The sequence below is a fragment of the Struthio camelus genome, chromosome 13 (assembly GCF_040807025.1).
Source record: "Struthio camelus isolate bStrCam1 chromosome 13, bStrCam1.hap1, whole genome shotgun sequence".
NCBI lineage: Eukaryota > Metazoa > Chordata > Aves > Struthioniformes > Struthionidae > Struthio > Struthio camelus.
Genome location: NC_090954.1, coordinates 2246714 through 2272691, shown reverse-complemented (window position 1 = coordinate 2272691; position 25978 = coordinate 2246714). Strand labels below are relative to the sequence as shown.

General features: G+C 42.8%; 1 protein-coding gene across 7 annotated transcripts in view; it reads right to left on the bottom strand.

Annotated features, from left to right (window-relative positions):
• Positions 1–1507: 1507 nt before the first annotated feature.
• Positions 1508–25978, bottom strand: part of SHROOM1 (shroom family member 1) — a 40805-nt gene continuing 16334 nt past the window's right edge. For 4 of the 7 annotated variants that reach the window (XM_068959603.1, XM_068959601.1, XM_009678954.2 and 1 more), the window contains exons 2-7: positions 10712–13640; positions 9648–9718; positions 6243–6839; positions 5309–5459; positions 3808–4080; positions 1508–2099 (exon numbers count right to left, since the gene is read on the bottom strand). In XM_068959603.1, the coding sequence (XP_068815704.1) occupies positions 1836–2099; positions 3808–4080; positions 5309–5459; positions 6243–6839; positions 9648–9718; positions 10712–13516 (4161 nt within the window). In that variant the 5' untranslated portion in view covers positions 13517–13640 and the 3' untranslated portion in view covers positions 1508–1835. Of the gene's footprint in view, positions 2100–3807; positions 4081–5308; positions 5460–6242; positions 6840–9647; positions 9719–10711; positions 13641–16788; positions 16811–22753; positions 22850–25856; positions 25964–25978 lie in introns of those variants that run through there. The other 3 variants (XM_009678944.2, XM_068959604.1, XM_009678962.2) reach the window with 3 other exon arrangements.

Here is a 25978-nt window from a genome sequence, read left to right as displayed (position 1 = left end):
AAAGTCACTGAACAAACGCTGGTTCCGGTCGAAATCTGTCGGAGTCTGGACAGTACCCAGCGACCCATCAGCTTATGCTGGAGGCAAACAGAGGGCAGCTGAGGCCCGTGGCACCCGGCAAGGGGTCTGTCCTCGCACGGCCCCGCAGCTCCCGGCCCCCTCGCCATGCTGGGCGACGAACTTGTTGGCAGACGGCAAACGCCGAAGCGGGGAAGGAAAGGCGAGGGCTCGGGGAGCACCACGCTGGGCGAGAGGGAAGGAAGAGGCAGGCTGCAGTCAGCAGGTTGCAGCTCGCTCGGCCCGGGGCTCGGGGACAGCGGCCCTCCGGTTTTCCACGCTGCGTTCACCCTTCGCAAACATCCCTCGTAAGGAAGCGTGGTGGCCTCTCTTTCTTACGCCATCCTTTCTTGGTCAGTTCATTCTGTTGCCTAGCGGGTAAACGCAGATGAAGAATGTGATCTGGGTTGAAACCAACTAAAACCAACAGTTTAAACCAATGTCAGCTCCCCAGGGTGGGTCGCCGCGTGCTTATTGAAGGCTGGTGCAAGTCCGAAGGAGAGGTGCCACAGGGTGGGAGTCAAAGGCCAGAGGTGGGAAGAAAGAAAGGCAAATTTCTTTCAGTACTGATGACCCTTAATGCAGCCCAAGACACAGGCTGCCAGTAAAACGTTTCTTGGTAACTTCTAGCATTACGGAACAACGAAAATCTGCTTCGCCTACAGCAGAAACCTTAGATTAATAGTCATCTCAGTCACGGTCCAGATGCGTACCTCACAATATTCTCACTGAACACCTTTTTTTTTTTTTTTTTAAAACACCCCCCCCCCCTCAAATTTTAAATACAGCAACATTTTTGATTTGCCTCAGCATACGTTAGTTTAAAACATTTTTGCCAAGGGATTATTAATCTATTTTCTTCCTTCACGCATTATACAGTCTCAGCAAAACCGAATGGTTTCCTCCCCTCTTCCGACTTACCTCAGCTACAGCAGTTTTTCCCCACATTCAGCACCCAGCAGGCATGCTGGCAACGGAAAACTTAACGACAAAACCCCGAAGGCGTTGCTTGAAAAACCAACACTTTGAAAGAATAGCAAGGAGTTTGCAAATAGACTGTGCAGGAGTAAGTGCAGAGCCTATCAGCCTGAGAAGTGCTGATTTAAGCTGCTTCATCACTAGCCAGCTCCTTATCAGTCCATGTCAGTGAAGACTGCTGTTGTTTTCTGCCCTCGTAAGACTTGCTACTCAGCAGCCTACCTGGACTCCGTGAAGCCAGGACGGACTCAGGGCTGGCAGCTACTCAGGAAAGGTTGATTGCTTTCTTCCATGATAGTATAGTCTTTTATTGTGTGTCATACATACAAAAAATTGACAATTCCAATGAGTGCAAGAGTTTCACTGAAATGGTCCAGAGCATTGTACTATGGCGATGCTCAATCTCCAGTTCAGATTCGAACACCCACATCATTTTTCATTTCAAACATTTAACCCACCTACAAGAGGAAAATATTTATATAATTGTTTTATTGAGACTATGTCAATCTGGAAACAGACGGATAGACAACAAGGTGGGGGGAAACATGCCAAATTAATAGGAGCAACACATCCTATCAGTCGTTTCTAAAATGCAATCTGCTATATACTGTAAGATTTTGTCAGTTGGTCTATGCAAGGGGCAAAGCATTTCCAGCACGTGCCTAGATCATCTAAGCACTTGTCAACACTGTGGCACTAACAGGATTGCAAGAATTCATCAAACTGGGCCAAGTTCAATGAATGCATATGGATTTCCAGGAAAGTGTCACAAATAGCCATGTGTAATAGTGCATGATCTATTACTCGGTATTAGAGGGGATGCTTTTCTCAAGATTTTCTAATTGTTCTTCGAGAAATTTAATCTGCTCTTCGAGGTCCTTCTGTTCGATCAGTAAGGAGGTCTTCACCTGAACAAAGTGTCTGTAGCCCTGGAGCTGTTGATCAGTCAGGTATTTGGCAAGGATACCAGAAACCACTCTTTCCCTACGATCTAGATTTTCTTTCAGGTCTTTTGCATCTTCCCGCTGTCTAGACAGGAGCTCATGCCGTTCATTCAGCGATTGCTAATATGGAAAAAAAGAAAAAAGAAAAATCACAGTATGAAAACTCATAATTTCTGGCAGACTCAGATCTTCATTTGGAAGCCGCAGTCTATTTAGCTTAATTACTTCCTCTTGTGGGTTTTGTGTTCCATATAAGTTTTTTCTAGATCAAATTACTCACTCTTGTGGCTTGTAAGTTAAAGATATCAATAAATCCCATCAAAGCTCACTTCTTCTATGTTGTCCTCAGGAAAAAAAAAAAATCAATATGCTTAAAATTCTGGTAATTTTAGAATATCCTGTATCCAGTTTCTTTCAATAAGAAGCTCTTTTAGGCATACATTTTTTGTATTTTGTGAGTTGTGTGTGGTCAGGGTGCCAATACCGTATTAAAAAGAGTATGACTGCTATGATCTACGTGCAATACAGCAACCCTGATACAGACAGTAACTGTTCATCAAAGGTTTCTTTTAAACAAATCCACAAGAATCAAGCCTTGCCTGTTCTACAGGATGTTAATACCTTTCACATTTTAGCTAATTCTGTTTCGGCTGTAGTGATTTTCGTAGGGATAGCACTGCCAGAAAATTCCCATTTTCAGGACCACATCGATAAAACCAGCATAGAGCTGCTGTAACCATGTGCATGCTGAAAACGGCAGTTGGATTTGAAGACTGGGACTCCTGGATTTGCCATAAAAATGATGGCACGTCAACAAGTCTTTATTGAGCATGTTACTCAAAGTCTTGAATAAACGATTTTAATGTATTTACTATGAAAAGCACAAACATAATCTTCAAGAGACAACTCCCCTCCACAAACTAAAGTGTGTTAGCCAAAGCTAATGTAAAATACTGCCTAAAAATTATTCATGTTAACACCACTGACGTTTCAGTGCAGGTGGATCCTGAGTCTCCACACCGCATTGTATGATAGGATTCTGTCAGTGGCCTTCTGAATTTGAACTATAGTAATCCTCTAGCACCCTGAGATCGGCAGCAGCACAACTCCATGCAACCCCAGTAGTAACTCTGTGCTTTTCTGATTTCTGAATGAGAAATAAGCACAGCAGGCATTGTGTTGAAAAACATGTTTAAAAGCAATAAGAACAGCAGAAATGCATCATTTCTGGGATAAACCGGGCTTATCTTCTCTATAAAAGTAGTATATTTCAGACTTGAAAAGACTTCCTTGTGACATGAGACAATTCCTAATTTTCCAGCAGAACCGGCTAGTTGAGTTAAATTGTGGGGAATTTTATCTCAACTTAAGACAATACCTTCCTCCCACTCCCTATAGCGGAGACAAGTCCATTGCATTGAGTGAAATAAGATTCCAAGTGCAGTATTTACCACACTGAAGCTGCCAATGGAAAAAAAAGTCCGAAGCACAGGTTTTGAACTACTCCCCAGGGAGCAGTTTGAGCATTCAAAAGCCACCGCTCTAGTTCAGACCCTCTCCAGGGTTTCGCTGCTCCTGCCGTAACCTCACGCTGCTCTGCGTGCGGCACGTTCAGTTTTGCTCTCCAGCACTGCACAGCTGCCCAAGCCACAGGCCTGGTCTGCTCCAGCTGCGGAAACATAGCCCACGGCTTCTTACTAACTGACTAAGCAACGGCTGGTATAATTCATCCATTTGTTCAGAGCTGTCAGATAAATGAGGCAAACACAGTCCCACCTTGAAAGAGGTGAACAAAACAAACTAAATTCCCTTATCTCTTGTCACTCACCTTCTCCTCAGCATCTGTTTTCTCATCAATCCTCTTCATGGCATTCTGGACTCGGGCAAGACGGCTGGACAAACAGAGCAACAGGCTCACAACCTTCTCCAGGTCACCAATGAACATCATGTAGCGCTCAAACTCATTGGGCTTGCAGACGTCCCGCACCATTGCCTCAAGCTCTTTGCCTCGCTCAGCACACTCCCTGGTTTCAGAGAGGACAAGCTCCCTTTCTTCCCCCAGGGTCTGCAGTTTTGATCGGAGGCTCAAGATGAGTTCCACCTGCAAACGGGGGAAAAAAACCACAGAAAACTTTGTTACTGCCAAAGAGAATTCAAATTACTTACAGGGTTTTCCTCACACCGTCTCTACCAAATTTTAGACTTTTAAAAAATTGTAAGCTGCTAGGAAACAAAAAAAATGGAAGGATTTTCCAAGGCATATTTAATTCTCAAACTCTGAAGAGCGAGTAATCATCTTAAACCGGAAATACAGCTCAGAAAGCTTCCAGTCAGAGTTAGGAATAAACTAGAATAAAGATTACAACTTGATTACACGTGGTTATGCTCTAAGACTCGAGGAGGAAGTCACAGCTCTATTATACCAAACTGCACAAGATCTGACGGAAATTTCATTTACAATCTACACAGAAAAAGAGGATTTCACAGGGGATTCAAGCAAGCCAAATTAGCCTGTGTAGTAAACCCAGTGAGGGAGGCTGTTTGATAGAGAAGTGTTAATACGGAAAAAGGCCCAGAGATCAGAGCGGGAGAGCAAATCTACCAGCTTTTATGGAAATCAGCCAGTGCTGACGCGAGCAGGGGCAGTTCAGCAACGTGCAATGAAAACTATCACCTCAGCCACAGCAGGAGGAATCCAGGAAGGCACATGGTAGTTACCCGAGACGGAATATAGCTAGGTTTCTATAGGAAAAAAAAAATTCTTCAAAGCTACATATTACTCTTCTAAGACACCATATTCCTATTAGTAGAGCTGTAGTCCAACTATAGCCAAGCTGATATTCTCTGTATGTATGGAAGTGAATAGATACATGTAGCGTAGCAATAGAAACTGCTGCCAGTTCTTGTAAAACGCATTTCTAATTTAGACTGCCAGTCGTAACGAATTTTACAGATTTTGAGACCAGATCTGAGTGTTAAGTTGCGAGTCAGCTGCTGCACAGGAGCTGATCTTGCAAGGAAATATATAACCAGTTCTGCTGCTTATATTTCAGTACATCCCATCCCCGATGACATGGTGAAGATAAGTATGTGGGAGGAGGGATTCGAATAAAACCAGACAGGACTTAAACACCACCATTTATGATCAATATACCAATCTGTCAGGACTTTAGCTGCTACCTACTGAAAAAAGTTAACTCAAAGCTTTCTGTGAAATAACGTTACTGGGAAAAAAAAATCATGAATAAAAGCATCCGCAATAATATATGTAATATTAAAAGCTCGTCACGGTGAAGAAAGAATTGTTCCGTTCACGGTCATCTACCTACTTTCTTGGACGTGATGTCATCTAGGTCATTCGTGCAGTCTCTACTCCTATTCAGGATTTGGTTCTCCTTAGAAATAGGATCTTCGTTCCTTTGCCTGGCACTGTGTTCAGTTTCAGGGCTTCCTTCTGTTAGATCTTTATTACCTTTCCTGCTATTGAATGGAAAAGAAACACCTGTGACAAACAGAAACCTGTCCACAAACGTTATGTTCATAATTGTTCGCGTTGCTGTGTCAGAATCACACTTCCTCCTTCTCAGAGCCACAACGTTTCTAATTTTTGAAAAGATATGGAGCAAGAAATTTGCACCCGTGGATTGTCATCGTCCCTTTCTATGAGGGGTCATGCTGCTTTTGATGCACCCTATTCAGCACAGTGTTTAAAATACATCCAACATATGGCACAGCTACTGAGGTGCCTGTCACCACCTTCGCGCAGCAGTTAATTCCCAGCCAGTGTTTGCTCTTGTTCTTAGCACAGCCGTGTCTCGCTCTTCTGCAGGCAGCGGGCATATGAGTAGGTGAATCTGTCAAAACGACTTGCAAAAGCTGCAAATGACATGGTGTGGAAACCACACAGCTTGGCTGAACAGCAGCAAATTCACCTCAACAGAATTGGGCTGAATTTGTCATACCTTAAATGCCCACCAACCAATGCACAGCCTACTCGTTTCTCACACTTTTAAAATGCACAGCTTGTTTGTTTGTATACAGCTACCGTGGCGTGGCTTACTGCAAGTTTCTTCCTTCTGTTTCCCTTCTCCAGTCATACACCCATAGCCTGAGATATTTCTTGACATGTAAATCAGAAAAATACAATATTTTGCTAATGAAACAAAAATTAAAAATTCTCAAGTCTTCTTAGTACTAGTATATACATGATATCCATACATTAAAATAGCTTGAAATACTAGAGAACTATTTTTGTCTACTTACCCGTTCTGCACAAGTTGCACATCTCTCTTTTTCCTGTATGATTTATCTAACATGGAAATATTAATAGGAAAAAGACCCTCCATCAAGTCTAGAGCAGTTTTTCTAATAGGATGAGGCATGAGAACGTCAACCAGAGAACTGTCTTTGGCAATGATCTCCATAGCAAGTTCTTCATATCGCTGGTCTTCAGGAGACTGCAGCCTCCTTTTCGGCAGATACTTCTCTTTTTCTGGGAGAATATCATCTTGGCTATTGTGCGTGGATGTTTCCTTTGCAGCTAAACCGTTGACTGTGTTTTTTTCTCCCTGATGAGACTGAACTAAAAACGTGGTGTGGCAGCATGCTGCTTTCTCCTGAGGGACTGCAGCATCATCTGCCTCTAACTGCTGTTCTGGACATTTCATGAAAACATTGCCGTTCAGAGATTTTGTTCTGCACTCCTTCTCCACTTGATTATCTTCCTTGCCTCCACTTCTTGGGATAGCAATAGAGGTTTCAGGAGTTAGCTCCTTACCATCCTGACAGCACGTGCTTCCAGTTACGTTATCGTCTTTATCTTCACGACTCTTACATTCATCTTTCTCAGGATTACGGAAACTATAAGAAAGAAGACAAAAGTTGCATTTATTTGGGAGACTTTATAATAGATACTTTTGTGGACTGAACATTTTAAGTAGCTACAGCTAATTATCATTATAATTCCAGCCTCTTCTTTTTATTAAAGTTTTAAAACTTTTCATTCTGTAACAGCTATTCATTTTGCTTGAGATAAACAGGGCACGGGGACGAAAAGGGAGTAAGTAAAACGCGCGGCTGCCCCACTCTCCGCTGTCTGAATCCCCACTCAACTTCTGGTTTTCTAATGATGCCCGGTTTCTAACGACGACCCATGCTGCTATCTCGACCTGCTCTCCCTAGCAGCGGGCGGGCGGCCGGGGCGCTGCGCGGCGAGGAGCCCTCCGCGGGGACGGGCGAGCGCCAGCTCCGGGCTGCTGCCGATTCCAGCTCAGGACTGCAGTCTCCGAGGACTGCCAGAAGTCCTGCGCTGCTGACAGGAAAGCACAAACTAGGTAACAAACGAGAAGAAAGCGCTGAGGCAAAGGGAGAGTTTCTAGCCGGCATCCAGAACGCGAGCAACGTGATTCCCCAGCAAGGACAAGGGGCTCTCGCGGAGACCGAGGAGTTTTCTGCAGTCACTGGTTTGGGGTGTTCCCTCTTGTTCAGTGTATGGCCCTTGGCAGGAACGTCACCAATGTTTCAGGCATCTCCTCAGCAGCTGCCCTATCTTAGAAATGGGGTGCAATTATAATTTTTACTTAGGCACATGCTACGGTTGAGCAATGAGACTATGACTGATGATGCAGTCCTGTGATCGCAGATCGATACATCTCTGTGAAGCGATACACGATGAAAGGAAGAGATGAAAAGACACCTAAGAAAACCACGGCAAACATCAGAGATCCTTAGGCCTTATTCCCGCTTGTTCAGGGCCCGTTACAGTGGCAAAGGGTAAGACCAGCAGGCTAAGGGGGTAAAGGGTAAGATCAGATCCTGCAGGCTAAACAAAGCATTCAGTGCAGATATCAGGGAAAACGGATAATAGCGATGAAAATGACTTAAAAATTGTATGTGCAGAATGATTGCAAAACGCATAAAATAAAGTTTTTTTCCATGACATATAGACAATACTGGTGTGGGTAATAAATCATAGTTTGTTCTTTCTGTGGGTCCTAATTTGATTTTTTTTTTGAAGTAACTGATAACGCAAACATAGACTAGCGTGGATTTTCTACTGCAGCTCAACAGTACTTTCTTGTAGAGCACAATAAAGAGAAAAAATAACATACAACTGAAACAGACAAAACCTGTACTTACAGCTCGTTCCCACAGACAAACATCTAAATGAATAAGCAATGAAACCAATTCTGGATCTTTTCTTTACCTAGCAGGCATTATAGAGCTATGGTCAAATATACTTCTGACCTCGCAGTGTTCTGCCCAGAGCTTTCAGTTACATTCATCATGACCTGCTAAGCCTCCAGCTGAACTGGGAAATTTAAACAAAACATTAAATCTTAATAAAAATACAAATTTCACTAAGATAAGCAACTCTCCAGAAACCATTCACACCTTTTTGAGTGACTGAAACAGGGGAATTTCTATTTACGGAGATTATTACACAAGCGTCAGCACCACTTCCTCGTCGAGCGAAAGCTCAGCTGCTTTTCTCCCCTTATGCTCCTAACTGAGCAAAACAAATATCGAGGATGAACACACGCTTTCTAGTTAGTTATGTGTAAACCGCACAGTAATTTTATCCTTCAATAAAAACGCATCCAAAGCCCCTATTACCATTATGCAAGTACACAGGTTTTTCAAGACTATGGGTCTATCTGAGCTAACTCCAGATGCTGTTTTTGCTGGAGACCAGACGGGGGAGCGACGATCTCAAATATCCGCAGGAGAGCTGCTGCTTGCTACAGGGAGAGCAGCTCAGTTTCCAGTACGTTGTGCATTTTCCAGTTTTGCTCTGCATAGCAGAAACCATTTTAAAGACTGCTCCAAAGGGAAAGAAAATAGTACAGCACATAACAACTCCCATATGAGCAACGAAGGATCCCAGGAGGCAAGGACAGAAGCTATCACAGCTGCTAGTGAAGCTCCCCACGTCTTAGACACGGGCTGTACCGCCCTCTCTCAGCGGATAACCGATGCACCCCTAGAAGGTGTTACCTATCTCGCATGGGTGCCTGCCAGGCTGCCTGCACAGCGCGTACTGCTGCGAGGTGAGGGCTGCAGCTGGCTCAGGAATTTGGACTGTGCTCCCAGGAAACCTTGCCTTTTTCAGCAATGCCGCAGGGTCCTGCCTGTAGCCGGCTTTTCTCAAAGACCTCCTGCAGCTTTGTGACCTTCACATCAGTATTTTGGGCCAAGTCAGGCAGTAGACAAAGGCACCCCCCACACAGATACACCCAAGAGGACAGAGAGAAATACAAGCAGCATAACACAGGCCAAGAGAATGACCCAGCTACACTTGATTTAGATTTGAGACACCTGACACAACATCCGGCAGGGGTGATTCTGTGATTCTTTAGTCCGTATTTGGTTCGTTCTTTGCTGAAAAGTCTCTTTTGCTGCCCCCCTCAATGACAAAGCCAGGCTGGTAACAGGACCTGTAACTGTGGCCAACAGTGCCGGTGGCTCCGGCTCCCCACTACGCCCTCCCGAGTCACCTGGCTGCTTCTCCAGCACCGGTGGCCATCTGTGCAGCAGAGAGCACAACGGGTAAGGCTGTTCTCAGCCTCCCAGGGCGGGGGGACAACAGGGCTCCCAGGAGCTGCTGCTGGCGAGCGGGTGGCCGCGGCTCTGCCCGCTCGCCCAGCCGCGCCAGCGGCACAGCCTTACCTGGGGAGGCCGAGGCAGGGTTCACGGCTTCGGGCTGGTGCAGCTGCCGAACTTGCACATTTGGAAGCGTCCTGGATATGAAAACAGTACACTCGTATGAGCAGCGTTTTTAGACTACGTTACTACACGTACAGCGTGCGCTGCAGATGAGGGTGCCCGGGGCTGGGAGCAGAAGAGGGAATGAACCAAACTGACATTGCAGAGAGGACAGAAAAAAGCAGTGGGAGTGCAGACTGGCCCTTGGAAGGATTTTTCTGCTACCAAGTGAAAAAACAGTGAGCTAGGAAAGCAAAGCTTCAGTCCCATAACACATTTTGGGAATGGGAAAACGGAAAAAAGTTTTTCACTTCTGAAGAGAGCTTAGAATATATCAGATTCACAGACCACATGTCTCCCCTTCCTCTGCAGCTCACCCAAACAAGTTTTCTGAATGTCAATTCATATATACACCCATTTGTAGTATTCAAGGGGCTTGTTATGTGCCCCGTGTGCTGTCCAGCCCTAGCGGGTTGCATATGACACTTGTACACTTTGTTCCTCGAAACAGACACTTTGTCCCCATTGGGGTCTATAAATTACCTTTGTCTGTGCACTTGATCAATCATAACAGATAGCTCTGCCCAGATTCTGAGTACACCTTTCAGTCAGCTCTCTTACTAAGTTTCTTTTCCTAGGCAATCCTGTTAGAACTTTTTCCCCATCAAGAATACATTGTTTGTTTGCAATACTTCCTTTAAAAATACCCTTGAGTTATCATTAATCAGAACTACGTGTCAAAATTGGTAGCACTTCTTTCAGAATTCCTAAAAGCTTATTTCTGCTGCACGCTGCGCAGCAGACCATACACTTTGCTTTTAAACAGCTCCATTGCATTTCCTACAGAACAAACACATGTGGCTTCCCCTCTTCCTTCATGTCTCTAGTGCTTTGTGTTAAGAATCACGTCCTCCTCATTTGTGCTATTCAGTGATTTTTCAGGTGAATAGTCCCGCTGTTCCCTAAAACAGGCAGAAGGCTTGAAGTGGGACTCAAACAATGAATTACTATCTTAATATTTTTCTTACCTGCATGGGAGGAGGAGTTGATTTTGATCTCTCACAACCTTTACCAGAAGCAGAAGCACCTGCCTGAGGGAGGTTTTTGGCTGATGCACACCTGCTGGTGCAGCTTCCATCTGCTTCCTTGGGAGAGAGGTTATGTTTTGAGGACACCGTACCAGCAGCAGAACTGGCACTGCATCTGCCGGTCAAGCTCAGTGGGGTAGTAAAAGCCAAAGGAGGAAAAACATCTGGAAACTCTTCTTCAGAGAAAACTTGGCAGAAAATCTCATTGTTTTGCATCTTCCTGCTTCTATTCGGATTGGAAATCTTGCCAGAAGGCCATTTAGGATACGAAGGTCTCTTCTGCAGAGGTGGCTTATGCAGCGGGATGTGTTGTGAACTACCCGGTTTTTGACTAATCTTTCGTTCCATGTATTGAATAAGTGCAGTATGTTGGATTTGCTTCAGCTCAGTCTTGGAGATACTTGAACTGGAAAGTGCCCTTCCTCGGTTTTCCAGAGTCTTTCTCCCAGCTGCCACTATATCTTGCTCAGTAATTTCATCCCTGTCTTCACTCCACGATACATCCTTATCTTCTAGCTGATTGAGTTTCTCAGGTTCAGAAAAGCACAGTTTCTTTCGCTCCTTTGTTACCCTTTTCCTTCCCCCTATTCGACCCATTTGTGCCCTCTTAATTTCTTCATCTTTACCGAAGTTTTCTACTGATTGTAGATGAGGAGGAGGACAAGGAACAAGTTTAGCATCCTCATTTGCACTGGATAATGAAAAAGATCTAAGATGTTCAATCGAAGGCCTTTTAGAGGGTTTCTGTCTCAGCCTAACAGGCAAACTCATCTGCAAGTCTTTTCTTTTAAAAGAGGTTTCTCTCAGAACTTTTTTTTGAGCTACCTTAAGCTTCTCTCTGTAGTCATTCTTGAAACTCTCATCCACTGATGAACCAGGACTCCCCAGAATGACATCATCAGCCTCATTCAGACCATCAGCAATGCGCTGATGGTTGTGTTTGGTCTTTTGAAGCTGATTACTTTCCCTTTGTAAGTCTACAGATCCTGCGGAGGCAGAGTAGTTGCTTGTTGAAAACTTCCTTGGCGAGCTCAAGTCCTCTTGATGTTGGGCGTGCTTCCTTTGATGCAGGATATTGGTGGTTTCCCCCCCAGAAAGATAGTAAAGAAGGGGCGTTGTCTGCTTGTTTATTTGTTCACTGGCAAGATCATCCTGCAGCTGTCTTCCAAGCTGTTCAGGTTGATATTTCTGAAAGCAAACAAGAGGTAAGGATTTCGCTTCTTCTAGATGCATTGTAAGGTCAGGACTGCTATTATTAGCTTGTTTTTCTTTCTTGAACTCATTTAAAAAATGAGATGTGGCATCTTCCTTTGGTCTGAAAAAAGCAGTTTGGTTAGTATTATCATAACATTGCTTCTTTCCCAGATCCAATCCCCCACAGCGAGGATACTCTGATTCTACGCTTTCCAAGCTATGGGACACCAAGGATTTCTGCATTTTGGCTTGCTGACTGAGGAGTGGTTCCCAAACATCATTCCCAATTTCTCCTTCAGAGTCATAGCGCTGGTATTTATCTGTACAACTGTGTAGCTTCTTTGATGCATTTTTAATCAGAAGAGTATTTTCCATATATTTTACGTCACAGCTGTCCTCAGACACATCCTGATCTAAGTCTGAATGCAGCTCATCATGGACTGGGCACTGAGCACGGAGCAAGGATCCTTTTTGTTGGCGGGGCTCCGACACTGTGCTCTGCGGATCTGATTCTCTGAAATTTGGCTTATATACAATGCAGGGATACTGTTTGTTTTCTTGTATATCATTAACAGGGTTGGTATGTGGTGGATGGTAGGCTTTAGAGTTCATCTCTTCAGGAACTTTATAAGCATGAACTGAATTATAAGCAGAAAGAATTTTAGGGGCACCAGCCATAGAGTCAGTCTTCAAATATTCTTGAAAAATGAATGAAGAAGGTCTGATGAAAACGTGTGGATTGCTTCTTTTTACAGGTTCTTGGGATAGCCTCCGCTCTCCATTTTCCTCTGTCTTTAACCCCTGACTTTTTGATTTAGATAGCCCATTTTTAGAATCAGAAGAGGAAAGGTTCTTGTTTTCCAGAGTCTTTCTCCTCGCTGCCACTATATCTTGCTCAGTAATTTCATCCCTGACTTGACTCCATGATGCATCTTTATCTTCTAGCTGATTGTCCTGCACAGAAGAAGCTGGCTGCACGCTACACTCACTGTGACTTCCAGAGTTACGTCTCCCTGTCGTGTTTTCAAAGTGTCTAGTGACTTTATAGCTGTCGAGTCGCGTGGGAGGAAAAGGTGCAGGAGGCATTGGAGGCGGAGGTGCAGCCAGAGGCAGCGGTCCCTGATTTAAAGTCCCTCGGGTAGGAGTGTCTTCATATCGTTCAGCGAGACCGACGCTGTGAGAGTTGTCATGGCTGCTCAGATCTGGTGACTTGTATGGATGCATGCATCTGAGTTCAGAGTTTGCTGCACTGAGATTATAAATACCTCTCACATACTCTGAGTCCATGTATGGTGCCTGCTCTGGAGGCACACAGCAGTTTTCGCTGTAACAGGACGGCATGTGATACTCCGGAGCATTTGAGCCCCCCGAGAAAGAGCTGTAAGCAGAGTCTGCTTTTCCAGGGAGGTGAGAGAGATGGTCTACACTGCTGATCGACTTCACTGGTGAAAGACGATCACCATTCTCAGGAGAGGTCACTGTCACTGGCTCTAACGGCTCTCCCACTTGCTTGTGATTCCATCTTTCTATCTCATTCCCAGATGAAGCCATGTTTACCAAAAAGCAGCCCTTCCAGCAAACAAAGTCGGATTAAATGTCCACAACAGAGTTGTTGAAAAAGCACATTTTGCTCTATTTATCACTGTGGTCACATTTCAACAGTAGTTAGAGGATCCTAAAAAGAAAAAGAAACACGTGAAAAAAACCATCTTCAGCAGGCGGGTTCTGATTCCCGTCTGGGAGACTCGGTAGTGACGGTCACACCTGCACGCTCAAGGGGAAACTCAAAAACTCGCCGCTGAGAATCTGCCTCTTATTATACTCCAGAGGATGTCAGTATGTTTTATTTACAAATTTTCTAGTCTTTTTCTCACTACAGCTACAATTCCTGTTACAGCTGAGACGATTTTAGTCCCTAACGCAGACAAACTTTATTAATCCGTAAGAGACGGTCCAACGACCCAGGCACAAACTGCACTGAACACTGCAGTTAGACTTGTTACGTCAAGATTTTATGACAGAACTGAGACAAACTAAACTAAAACAACTAAAACCACCACCACCTTATTGAGCATACCCTAAGATTAGAAGACACCCTTTCTTCATGACTGCAAAACATCAAGAGCCAGAATCAAACCAGGTTCTCAGTTTGTCTGGAAATAAACCTGAGAAGCTGAAAACTCCAGCTTAGATGCCACCTAATCCCGGAGGTACTTAAACACCACGTGCTCCTGCCTGTTTTAAGTCTGAAGTTTCAAAGCAACTTAGGACCCTGCTTGCGAACGTGCTCCCAGCCGCAGCAGCGCCTGCCTCTCTTCCAGATGAACGCAGCCCTCATCTAAATAGCACGGGGTTTTGCAACTGCAGGACTGCAATTACATTACACAAAGCGTGCCCCACACCCCGCCAGCACTTCCACATCTCCTTTCAGGAAAAGTCACACAGAAATATGAACGCTTGGACAGCTGGATGGACAAGGGACTGCTACGACAGCTACAGTAACCTGCCACATACTGAACGTGTCAGGCTTGCTGCACACGTATGGCGGCTATCTCAGACTTGCAGGCGTCAGGCAGCCCAGCCAGAGCTCCTGGCATGAGATCAGATTGCCCTTTTCCTCTCCTGGGTGGAAAAGAGGACAGGCACACTGCAGTATTAAAATGAGGGTACGGGGGGGGGGGGGGGGAAGGCTGCTTCAACTCATAACTAATCCTGATGCTGCTGTGTAAACAAAAAACTTCACATTCCTTGTTTCAAAGACAGTTCCGGTATCATTCATTTTGAGCCAAGGGAAGAGATGGGTAAGAGCCAAAACACAGAAGTTAATATATAAAGGGAATTTGGACTTGTGGGGCACAGTAAATTACTGGGAAATTAAAACAGCATAACACCACACAGAGTAGGAATTGTTGCTGGGCTGTGGGGGGAATTTTAATAAGAAAATGACTCAAGGATGACCCTTAAAGGAGTTCGCTCTACCTTTAGAGATATTAAAAACAGCTGTGAAATTTTAAAAAACCCCCGAACAACAGGGTTACATAGGAACGAAGCATCAATGAGTGATGACAAAATTTCACGTTCTCTTCATCAGGGCATACTGAAGAATTTCAAGGAACACCTTAGAAATCTGGTGAAAGGAAAACCTTAGATTTCCTGAAGATAGAGAGAAAGAAAAGTAGGTGAAAGAGAGAATGATTGCGCTGACACAAAATGCAAAATCAGACTGCACCACTTTCACGGTCATACCAGTGTTATGGACATCATTTAATTGAAAAGCCTGCACCTGGGTTATCGGAAAGACTGTTAGTCCTCACTGGGCTGTGCAAGCTCTGTGGCACAGGATCAAACCCCAAGGGAGCTACTTTCTGTGCAAGAACCAGAAGGCAGATTCCTCTGTCAGTCTTATCTCTGTGTTTTAATCAAAATTTTGTTCCAATGGAATGTCTCCAGCCAACTCTCTGACTGATGACTATTACTTGACTATTGCTATTAATAGACAGAGCCAAGTCTTTGTCTGGGATATGCTGGCACAGCTCCACTGAAGTTAATGGAGCTACTCTGATTTACAGTGAGAATTTGGCTCTAACTGTTCGCAGCTATGTGTAGAATTTAAATTGCAGTTGAGCTTTGGTTTACGTACATCTATGAAAGTACTCTCTTGGCTTCCTAGACCACTGTTTCCCAAGATCTCTTTTTCCCAGTTTTTTCAAAAGGTTGGAAGCTATCTCTTTGTGATTCACAGTGAGGTCAACAACATAATGAAGAATTTATGCTTCAAGATTTTACGATTATACCAGAAATAATGGAAAATATAATGTCAGTATCTTAGAAGATCAAGGTAAGAATATCTAACTTTGAAAAAAAGCAGCAGCAAACAGCGAGTGACTGATCACATGGGGTGCAGGAAGACCTTACAGCTCACAGGACATTCCCTCCTCTGTCTGCTCCTCTTTTGCAGTCTTTCCTGTTGCCTCCCTCTAGCTATCTGCGGCCTTTCCTTCTGGTCAGTGGTGGGAGGACCAGATAAGCAAAAGAACATTTTCCCCATTTGGTGCCCTGTTGTCCCACTCTTGCTACGGTTCTCAGTCTGCGTATCTATTTTAAGCTCAAGTTTGCAATTTCACATCGTTGAAGTGACCAGAAAATGATAAGAACTGAAATAACGTAATACTGTTCTCTAGAATTCTCCCCTAAAATGTAAATAATATGGTAACGAAACACATCTTGAGGAAAATCTATGTTATTTCTTTTTGGGAAAACGTTCCCTAAACCCTGGAAGCAGAAGCATTACTTGTAACGTGTTTAAAGAACATTATCTACCTTTTCACTTGTAACAGAGAAACATGAATTTGCTTAAAACTCAACTGACATTAAAAATGATGCTATTGTTTTCCTAAGCTGGTAGGTAGCCAAGCACCCACATGGGCCACACTGCCTCTGAGCATTAGAAATGTCCTGGCAAGCCTGTAATACTCCACTTTGGAACAATGTGCACATTCCAGCCAAGCTATCGATATGTCATTGTACACCCCTGACAGCAAAAAGAAAAATGTCAAATTAAAAGTTTCAGAACCAAGAACACCGGAAGACACAGGGAATCGTATTAACTGCATGTCTTTTCGGATCCCTAAGGAAGAAACAAAGTCATTAACAACCTATTCAGATACAAACTAGATTGAAAATTCCATCCACTTATTATATTTACTCTAGCCTAGGAAACTCAACACAGACCACAGCCCTCTACTCAAAGCACATGCAAACATATAACATACAGTCCTTTCTCTACAGGTTTGACAAACTAGAAAGACGAAACAAATACAAACCTGGAAGAGAAACAGGGTCTCAACAGGGAAAGTAACTTGTCTAATGCTTCACAGTAGGCTGATGGCCAAGAACAAAACCCTGATGATGCAGGGCGCTGCGTATACTAGGACAGGCTATCCACAGTCTAAGATAATGATGTTTCATGTCTCAAAGGAATATTTGTTCCACCATTCCACTATAATAATAATAAAACAGAAGGGGAAAAAAAAAAGAAGTGGCAGAGCAGTGCAAGGAAATTCATATCGTTGTTGCTCATGCTGCACCTTTTCTCAAATCAGGTACGACATTAAAATACATACAGGTACGTACATTAAAATTCCTAGTTCACCTAGACATTTATTAAATACAGTCTGAGTATTCAGCACAGGTTCTAGTCCTGATGTTGTCTATAGCCCCTTGCAGACTGCTGTCAAAATATCAGTCATCATCTTAACTTCTTAATTTTAGGGAAAGGTGTTTTCTATCACACAATCTTGAATTGCTTGCAACTAGTTTAATAGCCAAAGCCTCTCAAGACTCTGGCAAGTTAACTCTGTACGGTGAAAAATAAGTGACTCTGGATTGCAGCCGGTTAACAAGTTACCCTTCCTTTAAGGACAGTTTTCTTCTACTTGTAGCTTGCTCTTGTTCGACCTCATTTAGATTGTATTAGGTGCTGCTAATTAATCCATTAATTCAATGGATTATTCAATGTGCAATGTGTGCCCAAACCAGGTGTTAGTGTGTGTAGCTGAAGTGCAGGTGTTTTCTTTATCATAGCTTTAAATTACTCCCAATCTAGGTAAAACACAGGCCTGGCAGTGAACACAACCATGCACTGCTTCTGCATACTTCTTTATTTCCGTTAAAGTTTACCACTGCAACCTGAGATCAGAGAAGCAAAAACTACCATTTTACTTGATAAATGCAAGCACATTTCAAACTTTCTTTTGAGACTGGATTTATGCCTACAGGTAGCTGAGGAATTATAATTGTGCAATACACATGATCACTTCAGAAAACCAATTAGATGTTCCTACTTTGGAACAGAAGTACTAAGTCTGTGAAAGATATCATCCCAATTCCCATCCAAAAAACAGGGGAATTATCGGAAACATCTGGATGATCCTTACCTTCACTATTAGAAGACTTGTGACTTCAAGTCCTCCTAGAGAGCCCAATGAATCTTGACTTTGGAGTATTGGGCCCTACAGGTAAGATTATCTTAACCCTGAGCAACCTTCTATTGCCTGGGGAACTTCTCAACAGCAAGTTTTACATTCAAGCCTGAGAAGTGAGGTCAGCTGTTCGTATCTGGTAGAATCCAATAGACAAAAAGTATGCCCCAATCCACTGTTTGACAGATAATGTAGCACTTCCAAAAAACCACAATAATCCCAGTAGAAAGGCCAGATGATCTTGGCCAAAGTTCAGAGTTCAAATGCCAATTACCAGTTCTTATATTAAGTTTTAAATTATGCCAACAAAGACGGTCCAAGAGGGACTAAGGCTCATTGACATGGTCTGTCCTATAACTCATCTGGAGAATCAATTCCATAGTTTGATACTCACTGTTTACCTTTACTTCTCCTTTCTGGAAATAAAATAATCACTAGGATTTGGAAACTGTGGTCTCACTTTTAAAGAGATTTTTCCAATGTTTCTGATATATGTAGTTTCACAAAAAAGAGTTCATCTGCAAAAAGAAACATACAAATTGGGAAAGAACTGAAAGAGAATGAATTGGTGTATTTGAAATAGATGTATCTATATTAGGAAAAAAAGCCAGACCTTTCGGAAGTGATGATGCCCACTTTCATTATGGTGGGCTAACACGGAACAGAAAAGTTTGCTTTTAAGGGTCCTTTGCACATAATAGATTTCACTTTCAAAGGTAATCTCACAGAACAGTTTCTCTTGTTCCCTTCTCCCTTTTAAAAAAACTCTTTACTAGACAGAACTGGCAACTCAACGATCAGAGGTCTTGAAAACTTGAAAATAGAAAATTTGAAAGAACTCCACTGTTTTAGCCTAGAGAAATCTTAGTAGGACACTAACACTCTTATACATAAAGGGCTGCTGTAAAGAAAAGGGAGCCAATCTAGTCTCCATGTCTATAGTGGGTAGGACAAGAAATAATGGGCTTAAATTACAACAACAAAGATTAATGTTATCCCCTAAAAAAGACTTCTGGCAGTAAGAGCTGTGAAGCACTAAAGCAGACTAGCTGTTTCTTGACACCAAAACTCTTTATGAATATATAAGGCAAATATGTGACAGGAGTGACACATGCCCAGCTGATCCTACCTCAAGGTAGAAATATGGACCAAACATGACCTCTTGAGTTCTAATCTTGGTCCATTTTCTAGGATTTCAAAGATGCTCCTCCAAAACACTCCAGAGACTAAGGCAACACGCTGTAAACATTTTGGCATGTATAAAACTTCATAGGTCTATTTCTGTAGGATAAAATTGCCCTTGTTAAATAAATGGCTCCATGGAAAAAAAGTAGAAAAAAAATACACCTATTAATCTGCATCAGACTACAATATGCAACTGTTCTCCAAAGAACGTGAATACTAAGTGTGTGAAATGCAAAGCAAACATTGTGACTGACCTACCGATATTATGTCATGTACATGTTTGTGAATGATCTCTTTCTTATCAAGGGGTAAACAATTAATGTAAATAGTAGCCCACATTCTTCAGATTCCAGTAAGTTGCACAGTCTGCAGCACCTGATCCATCTGTTTCACACGCCAAGAGAGTTAATTGCAACCAGAATATCATCTGTGAGAGTCTTGTATTAGCAGGCAGTCTCATTGGCTAACTCGGGGAAGTCTAGAGAGCCTAATACCTTGGGGAAGCTGCGTACAGAGAGTCTGGCATCACAGACCCCTCAGGTAAAGCATTAGTGTGCTGATTCAGCAGCCATATCCATAGGGTTCCCAGATCTCCATCCAGGACACCTCACATATGACCCATACATTCTTAGTTAATGTATTGGTTATTTCCAGACATCTCACGTCTCAGGAAGTGCTGCTCCTTTGACCAGATTGTGAAATATCCAGAAATTCCAGACAAATGTCTGAAGTCTTCAAATTCCATCACTTTCACATGATTTAGGAAAGCGTAAGAGAAGGGGAGGGATAGCACATTCAGAAAAATGTACTGTATGGTTGTCTTTGTGCCCAGTATCTCTGGAAGTCACTGTTTATTTCTTAGCTTCCTCTTCTATTAAAAAATATATATATATAGATACAATCCCTTTATTTTTTTTTTTTAAATTTAAAATCAGCAATTTTATTCTCTAGAACTTTCTTTAGGTTTAGGTCTTATCTTAGAGGAAAGTGATATTAGAGAACATACCAGATGACATCTCCTCAAGATGACTGGAAAAGAAACCATAAAATCTGCCAATTATTTTTCTTGCAAAGTTTTCTCAATACTCTAACACACAGATTTCTCATTGAGTGCAGTTTACAAAACTATTGCACTGGTAGCTGTTGAAGGGTTGTCAAGGATGACATATGTCAAAATCTGAGGACAAACTTGCGAGGCTGGCTCATGAAGGCCCTGTAGGGAAACTTACCCTGCTACTGAGAGCCACAGAAAGCCAAAGTGCCATATGTTCTCAAAGTATGCCTCATGTGCACAGAAATCGACTTCACCGTAATTTGAATATAAACATTTCAACTAAAAACCACAGAAACGGATTTTAGGCTTTCTGGAGGCATGAAAATGTCTTCAGTAAATTAGAGAATGAAAATAACGATCCATCTCGATATCTCTTATTTTGGATAAAACTTTCTAAACTTCCTTCTGCAGAGAGCTAAGATCATCTGGGTAAGGAAGGGATTCCTGTTGAGCAGAGGGAGAGGTTTGCTTGAGCAATGATGGCAGAACTGGTCTGCTGTATACCTTCCCTGGAGTCATTTTGCACACAGTGACGACAGCTCACCGCTGGGCATGAATGCCTGTCGTTTGAATGACACGACTGTTTGCCTGGCTAAAAGTTGTGGCTGAAGTAAGATGCTTCTGGAGCTGTGAACCATGATTCAATCTCTGGCCAAGGATTTAACAGGGAAGATCAGGATTAGCAACTCTTCACAGCCCTGTGAGAGAACTTTTCTGAACACCCAGGGTCTGACCTTTTAATCAGAGCAGTCACCCTCCACACATTTTTTCCATTGTCCTTGAATTCACTACCTTCCCTTATTCAACCTGAAAAATATCTCCTGGCTCCCATCACCATTACTCCCTAATCTACTAAACACCAAACTTCTTTTTGTTTCTACCTCTGAAAGCACTTCACAAGAAAATGTGTTTGTCAAAAAATCACAGCCTCAACCCAAATGCATGCATCTCTTTCGGATCTTTTCCGCTTCATCCTCTCTTGCTCATCACAATCTTCCTCCTCTCTCTCTCTCTTTTTTTTTTTTTTTTTTAAATGTCTGACTGAGCTCATTTGATCCCATAAATTCACCACCCATGCTACTTTTACAGGCTGCAGGGACAGACTCTGAAATATTCAAGAGCTTTAAGAACTAGAGAAATTAAAGAAATCAAAATTTTAGAAAGAAAAATCTAATGATACTGTTTAATTTTAGACATTTGCAAGTTCAGTATGAATTGGAATATATAAACCAATATCCTACAGTACATAAAAATCAAATTAAAAAGCCCTCATGAGCTCCTCTAGGAGCTTATTCCTCTGATAAGTCTAGGAATAAGACTGAAGTCTTTAGGTACAGAAAACTACTCCCCCCAACACACACACACAGACTCGACTCGGTACAGTGAGAAGAGCAATCTTGACTACATCACAACACCTTCAAGGACTGCTTTCTCCCTGATGGATGAGCACAATTTACATATATTTTAACAGACAGCAAGGAAAGAAATTCAGTTTGCAGGGGCAGGGTGAGCCGCAAACTGAAATTTCAGATGATGCGCTACTAGGTCAGTGGTAAGGGTAGTCTTGGAAGATGTTTTCCGACTTCCACCTCATTGACCAGCAAGGCTGTCAAAGAAACATCAGAAAAAATAAAATTTCCCTAGTCCCTCTGACCTACTGACTCTATTGACCTTCCCACACCTTAGGTACCAAATCAAGTCCCCAGGGGGAAGAAACTGGCTTCTAAGTAGCTGAAATCTGGGATGCTGGCTGAACGTTTCCTTCCACTGACATGAATGCACATGTGGTTTCACTCCAGAATGAATAACAGTAAAAACTGGTTAGTGCTAACTGTAGAAGACTAACGGAGTTTTAAAAATATGCCAATTATTACCAGACCATAATTAGAAAAATTCAGGTGCTTCCAACAGGCAGGTCCTCCCACAGCCAAATATCCCAAACCAAAGGTATTCACATCATTTTATGGATCAGAATCAGGTTTTTTTCTGGGCTTTTACTAGAGCTCTGGGTGAAGAAAAAAGCTCCTCAAATTTATGAGTGAGAGTTGGCTGACTGAGAAATGCCATAAAGCCATCTTATCTTTTGAAGAATAGTGGTTTTCTGGCAACTGTGTATGTTTTCTTATGTTAGAGCAGAAAATTACTCTCAGAAACTTAATGAATGGCTCTGTCATTACAGTCTAAGAGGCCCAGACAGAAAGATTTCTCTGTACTGTAATTACGCTTTCCACAGACAAAATCGCCATAAAAAACTTTCTTGCTGCTCCAGTTTTAGAAGGGTCTGGCCCAGAGGCACCAGGCTGCGTAAGGGGCAGCGTCTAATTCACATCTATTTAAGTAACCACACCACATTGGGAACGCAGATCCATTGGTTCCAGGGCTACTAAAATTATGGCATTTAGACTTAATAAAGGTGTATTTAGCAATTTATCCTCTGCTTCTTAAATTTAATGAGAACATTTCTACTGAACTTAGTGAGCTTTAGACTGTGTATTGTGAATTTCACAGATCGTGCAGAAACATTCATGCTGCCCTAACTATACTCCCAAAGTCACTTCTAACAATTACCTTAATGTAAAACTTTGTCCAAAGAAACTTATCAGAGCTTCCAAAAGCATCCAGGGCACAGGGATAATATGGCCAGGCTGTTACATGCAGATTCTCCTAGAGAACAGGAGAGCACACTAATCAGCCTGCCTTAATTAGAAGGCTTCATAACACAGAACATAAGTAGGTAAGAGACTGAACACATGAGGGAAAAAAAGAGAGATACGGCAGAGCCGCGGCAAGACAGTTTCATCTAACAATACAATCGGCAACTTCAGGGACATCAAGTGGCCCTGAGGTCAGACGATTTTCTTCTAGATCTACCTAAAGTTTTTTTCCTTGTGTCTGAGAGTTTATTTTGCAAATATTAATCACATGCTATTGTTACCAGTAGTACTATTTGCCTTACTATACTCTGTCATCCAGGCTCTCAGAGATTTCTATTGCTTTGCACATAATCCCTACAAACTCATTGCGAGGACGCTACTTGCCCCTATTTTTCAAATATGGAACTTGAATCATAAGCAGCTAAATCAAATCACTCAAAAGTTGCACACTGGGAAAAGAACCTAGCACTGTTTCCTCCTAAGCACTTATCCTAATTACAAATTAATTTTTAATAATTTACTACCCTCAATTAACCATTTCTTTAAAAATAAAATGGTAACTTTACCATTCTTTCATAGCACACTGCCAGTCTAAGATGTAGTTAATAAACAATATTAGCACGTCCATTTTCTTCCATGCAAATTAAGGATGATGGACTAATACTAACTACTTTTTTATTAAAGAAATCCGCTAGCTTCTTAACATACTTATTTGGACATAAGCAGCAGAAAATACCCTTTTCCAGAAGATGTCTGTTTACAGTCTAATTCATGCAGATGTCAAATACAATTGTACCTGCCTGCTTCTGGCCTGAGATAGCGATGTGATATCCAGTTACTACAGTACACTCCACTAGAAGAAAAGAAAAGCACCAAATATATACAAGATATTCTGTTAGACTGATCCAGTCCTTTGACAAGTATTGTACTTAAATGTTTTCCCATATACTTAATCTGGAAAACATTCATAAGCATTTATCCTTGCTTCCACCAAACAGTGCTACCACTGGTTTCCATAACAAACCATTAGAAACTGTGTTGCTAGTTAAAAGCAATCTGGAGAGATCTACTAGTTATAATGGGACAGGTTTAACGGTGAGCTGTAAACTGCTCAGAATCACTGGCAGAAATGACATTCCCCTTTAGCTTGGCAACAGTGTTCAGACATACTGCAAAGCTGACAGGGGATCTGGGAAGAAAAAGACTGAGGAAAGGATACACTTCCGTCATTCTTGGAAAAAGGCAGCGTTCAGTGCAATAATGAGAGAGCCTTCAACAGTTCAGTTAATGTCAGGCCAGTTACTCAACCTCCTGGAACAGCTGAGTGTTTCAGAGAGGTGGAAGTTTCATTGAGACAATCACATGATTTGCAAATAAACTGAAGAGAGAGGGTAGTGATTACCTCTCTAACACTTCACCCTGTTTTAGCTTTCACTCAAAGATCTCAGGCAACTGTAAAATTAGTAAATTAGCCTTCTAGCACTGTGTAAAATTAGGTTCTTTTATCAGAGGATAATAGGATGCATCACATGCATTAATGTACTTTATTTCATACTTTCTTTTCAAACGTGTTAAACTACTCTGATGGGTCAGGCCCTTTTCCCATCCGCTCAACAAAGCAACGTCCTCTGCAGCTGGTTTCTCCATCAGCCGAGTGCTATTGCAGAGACTTGGGCAGCTTGCAATTCCTTCTGGCTGATTTCTCCTACTTTGCCGTGAAGTCAAGGCACCGAAATTTCCCATCACGTTTCTTTCCCCCAGCTTATCTTAGGCAGAAAGCCTCTGTCCGCTGCGGTGGTTTGATAGGGAGGGCGCAGAGCTGTAACCGCGCGGCTAGAACGGGAAGACCGTGGGACACTCACTGATTAGTCTCTACCCAAACAGAAAGGTGCGAGTTCTGTCGGGCATGGCTTCTACGTTTCACCTCTTCTAGGGGAACTTCCCCTTCGAGTGCCCAAACCAGTCCTTTGTAACCTGAATTTCATTACTAGCTTTGCCACTAAAGCAGTGCCTATGTTTAACAATCATTAAGAGTATCTGTATCAAGTTAACTCTTTTCTGTGTAAAAATTGCTCTCCGTCAGACCTCTCACCTTCTCTGTTTAACACAGATCTAGATTTGCTTTCTTCTGCAAACAAATGCATAATTTACACTCCAGTGGTAAAGCAGAGCTCCTGTGTTTTGCATCAACCTGATTATTGCACCAGATATGACCTACTAGACTGTCCACGTCTGCATTAAACATAAGGTTGTTCCCTTGCACATTATAGAACACTAGCAATTTTAACATTTTTAATATTCTGATTTTTTTCTAGTATAAATTCAGTTCTGCCCTTGTTCAATTATTTGGGCACTTTCATGCGTTCCTCTGTGGAAAAGGTTTTCTTTCTCACTCACAGATACACAAAATCAGCCCTGATGTTTGGCAAGCCTCGTGTAATCATATGACCCTAAGGCCGCTTTGAACACTGGGTTAAACATTTCAAAATGTGGTTTTAATATTTTCCAAATTATTTCCTGCTCCTTCACCTGTTTTTCTGCAGACTGTTGCAGAAGAGTTGTCTCTGAAGGGGGGCAGACTCTCTGGAGGAAGTCTGAGAGCCAAGCTGGTCCTTGGCGGGGAGAAAGGATCAAGAGAAAACAGGCTGTTTCCTTGCGCTTTGCTGCGCTCTCTCTCCTGCCGCCTCCCACCGGCTCCTGCCCGGGCTGCGCGCGTGCTTGCAGGGTCTCTAGTCACCCTTCCTTGGGTGCCACCAAGAGCCCTGCCTACCCACCTCCCACCGGAGGTCCCGGGGCTGAGGCACGCTCTGCTCCTCCCGTTTCGGAGGGGCCTTGCAAACGGCCTGTAAGCGGCTCCCTGCCACGGACAGCACGCCCAGGCACATCTAGAAGTATATAACATCACCCGAACTCTGCATTAAGCTATACATAGGGTCCTTGGACCTCACAGGGTACCCTCCTACTGCTCTGGGACATATTTCCATGGTCATTGACCAGATAAAAGAAAATCTGCTTACAAGAAGTGAGTAGAGGCGTACCGTGAACGCCTTGTCCACAGCCCTCCAACACATGCGCTCAGGGTCTCAGAGAGCCTCTTCCTCTCCCCCACGTAAGAAACAACTACTTAGGCTCTGGATCA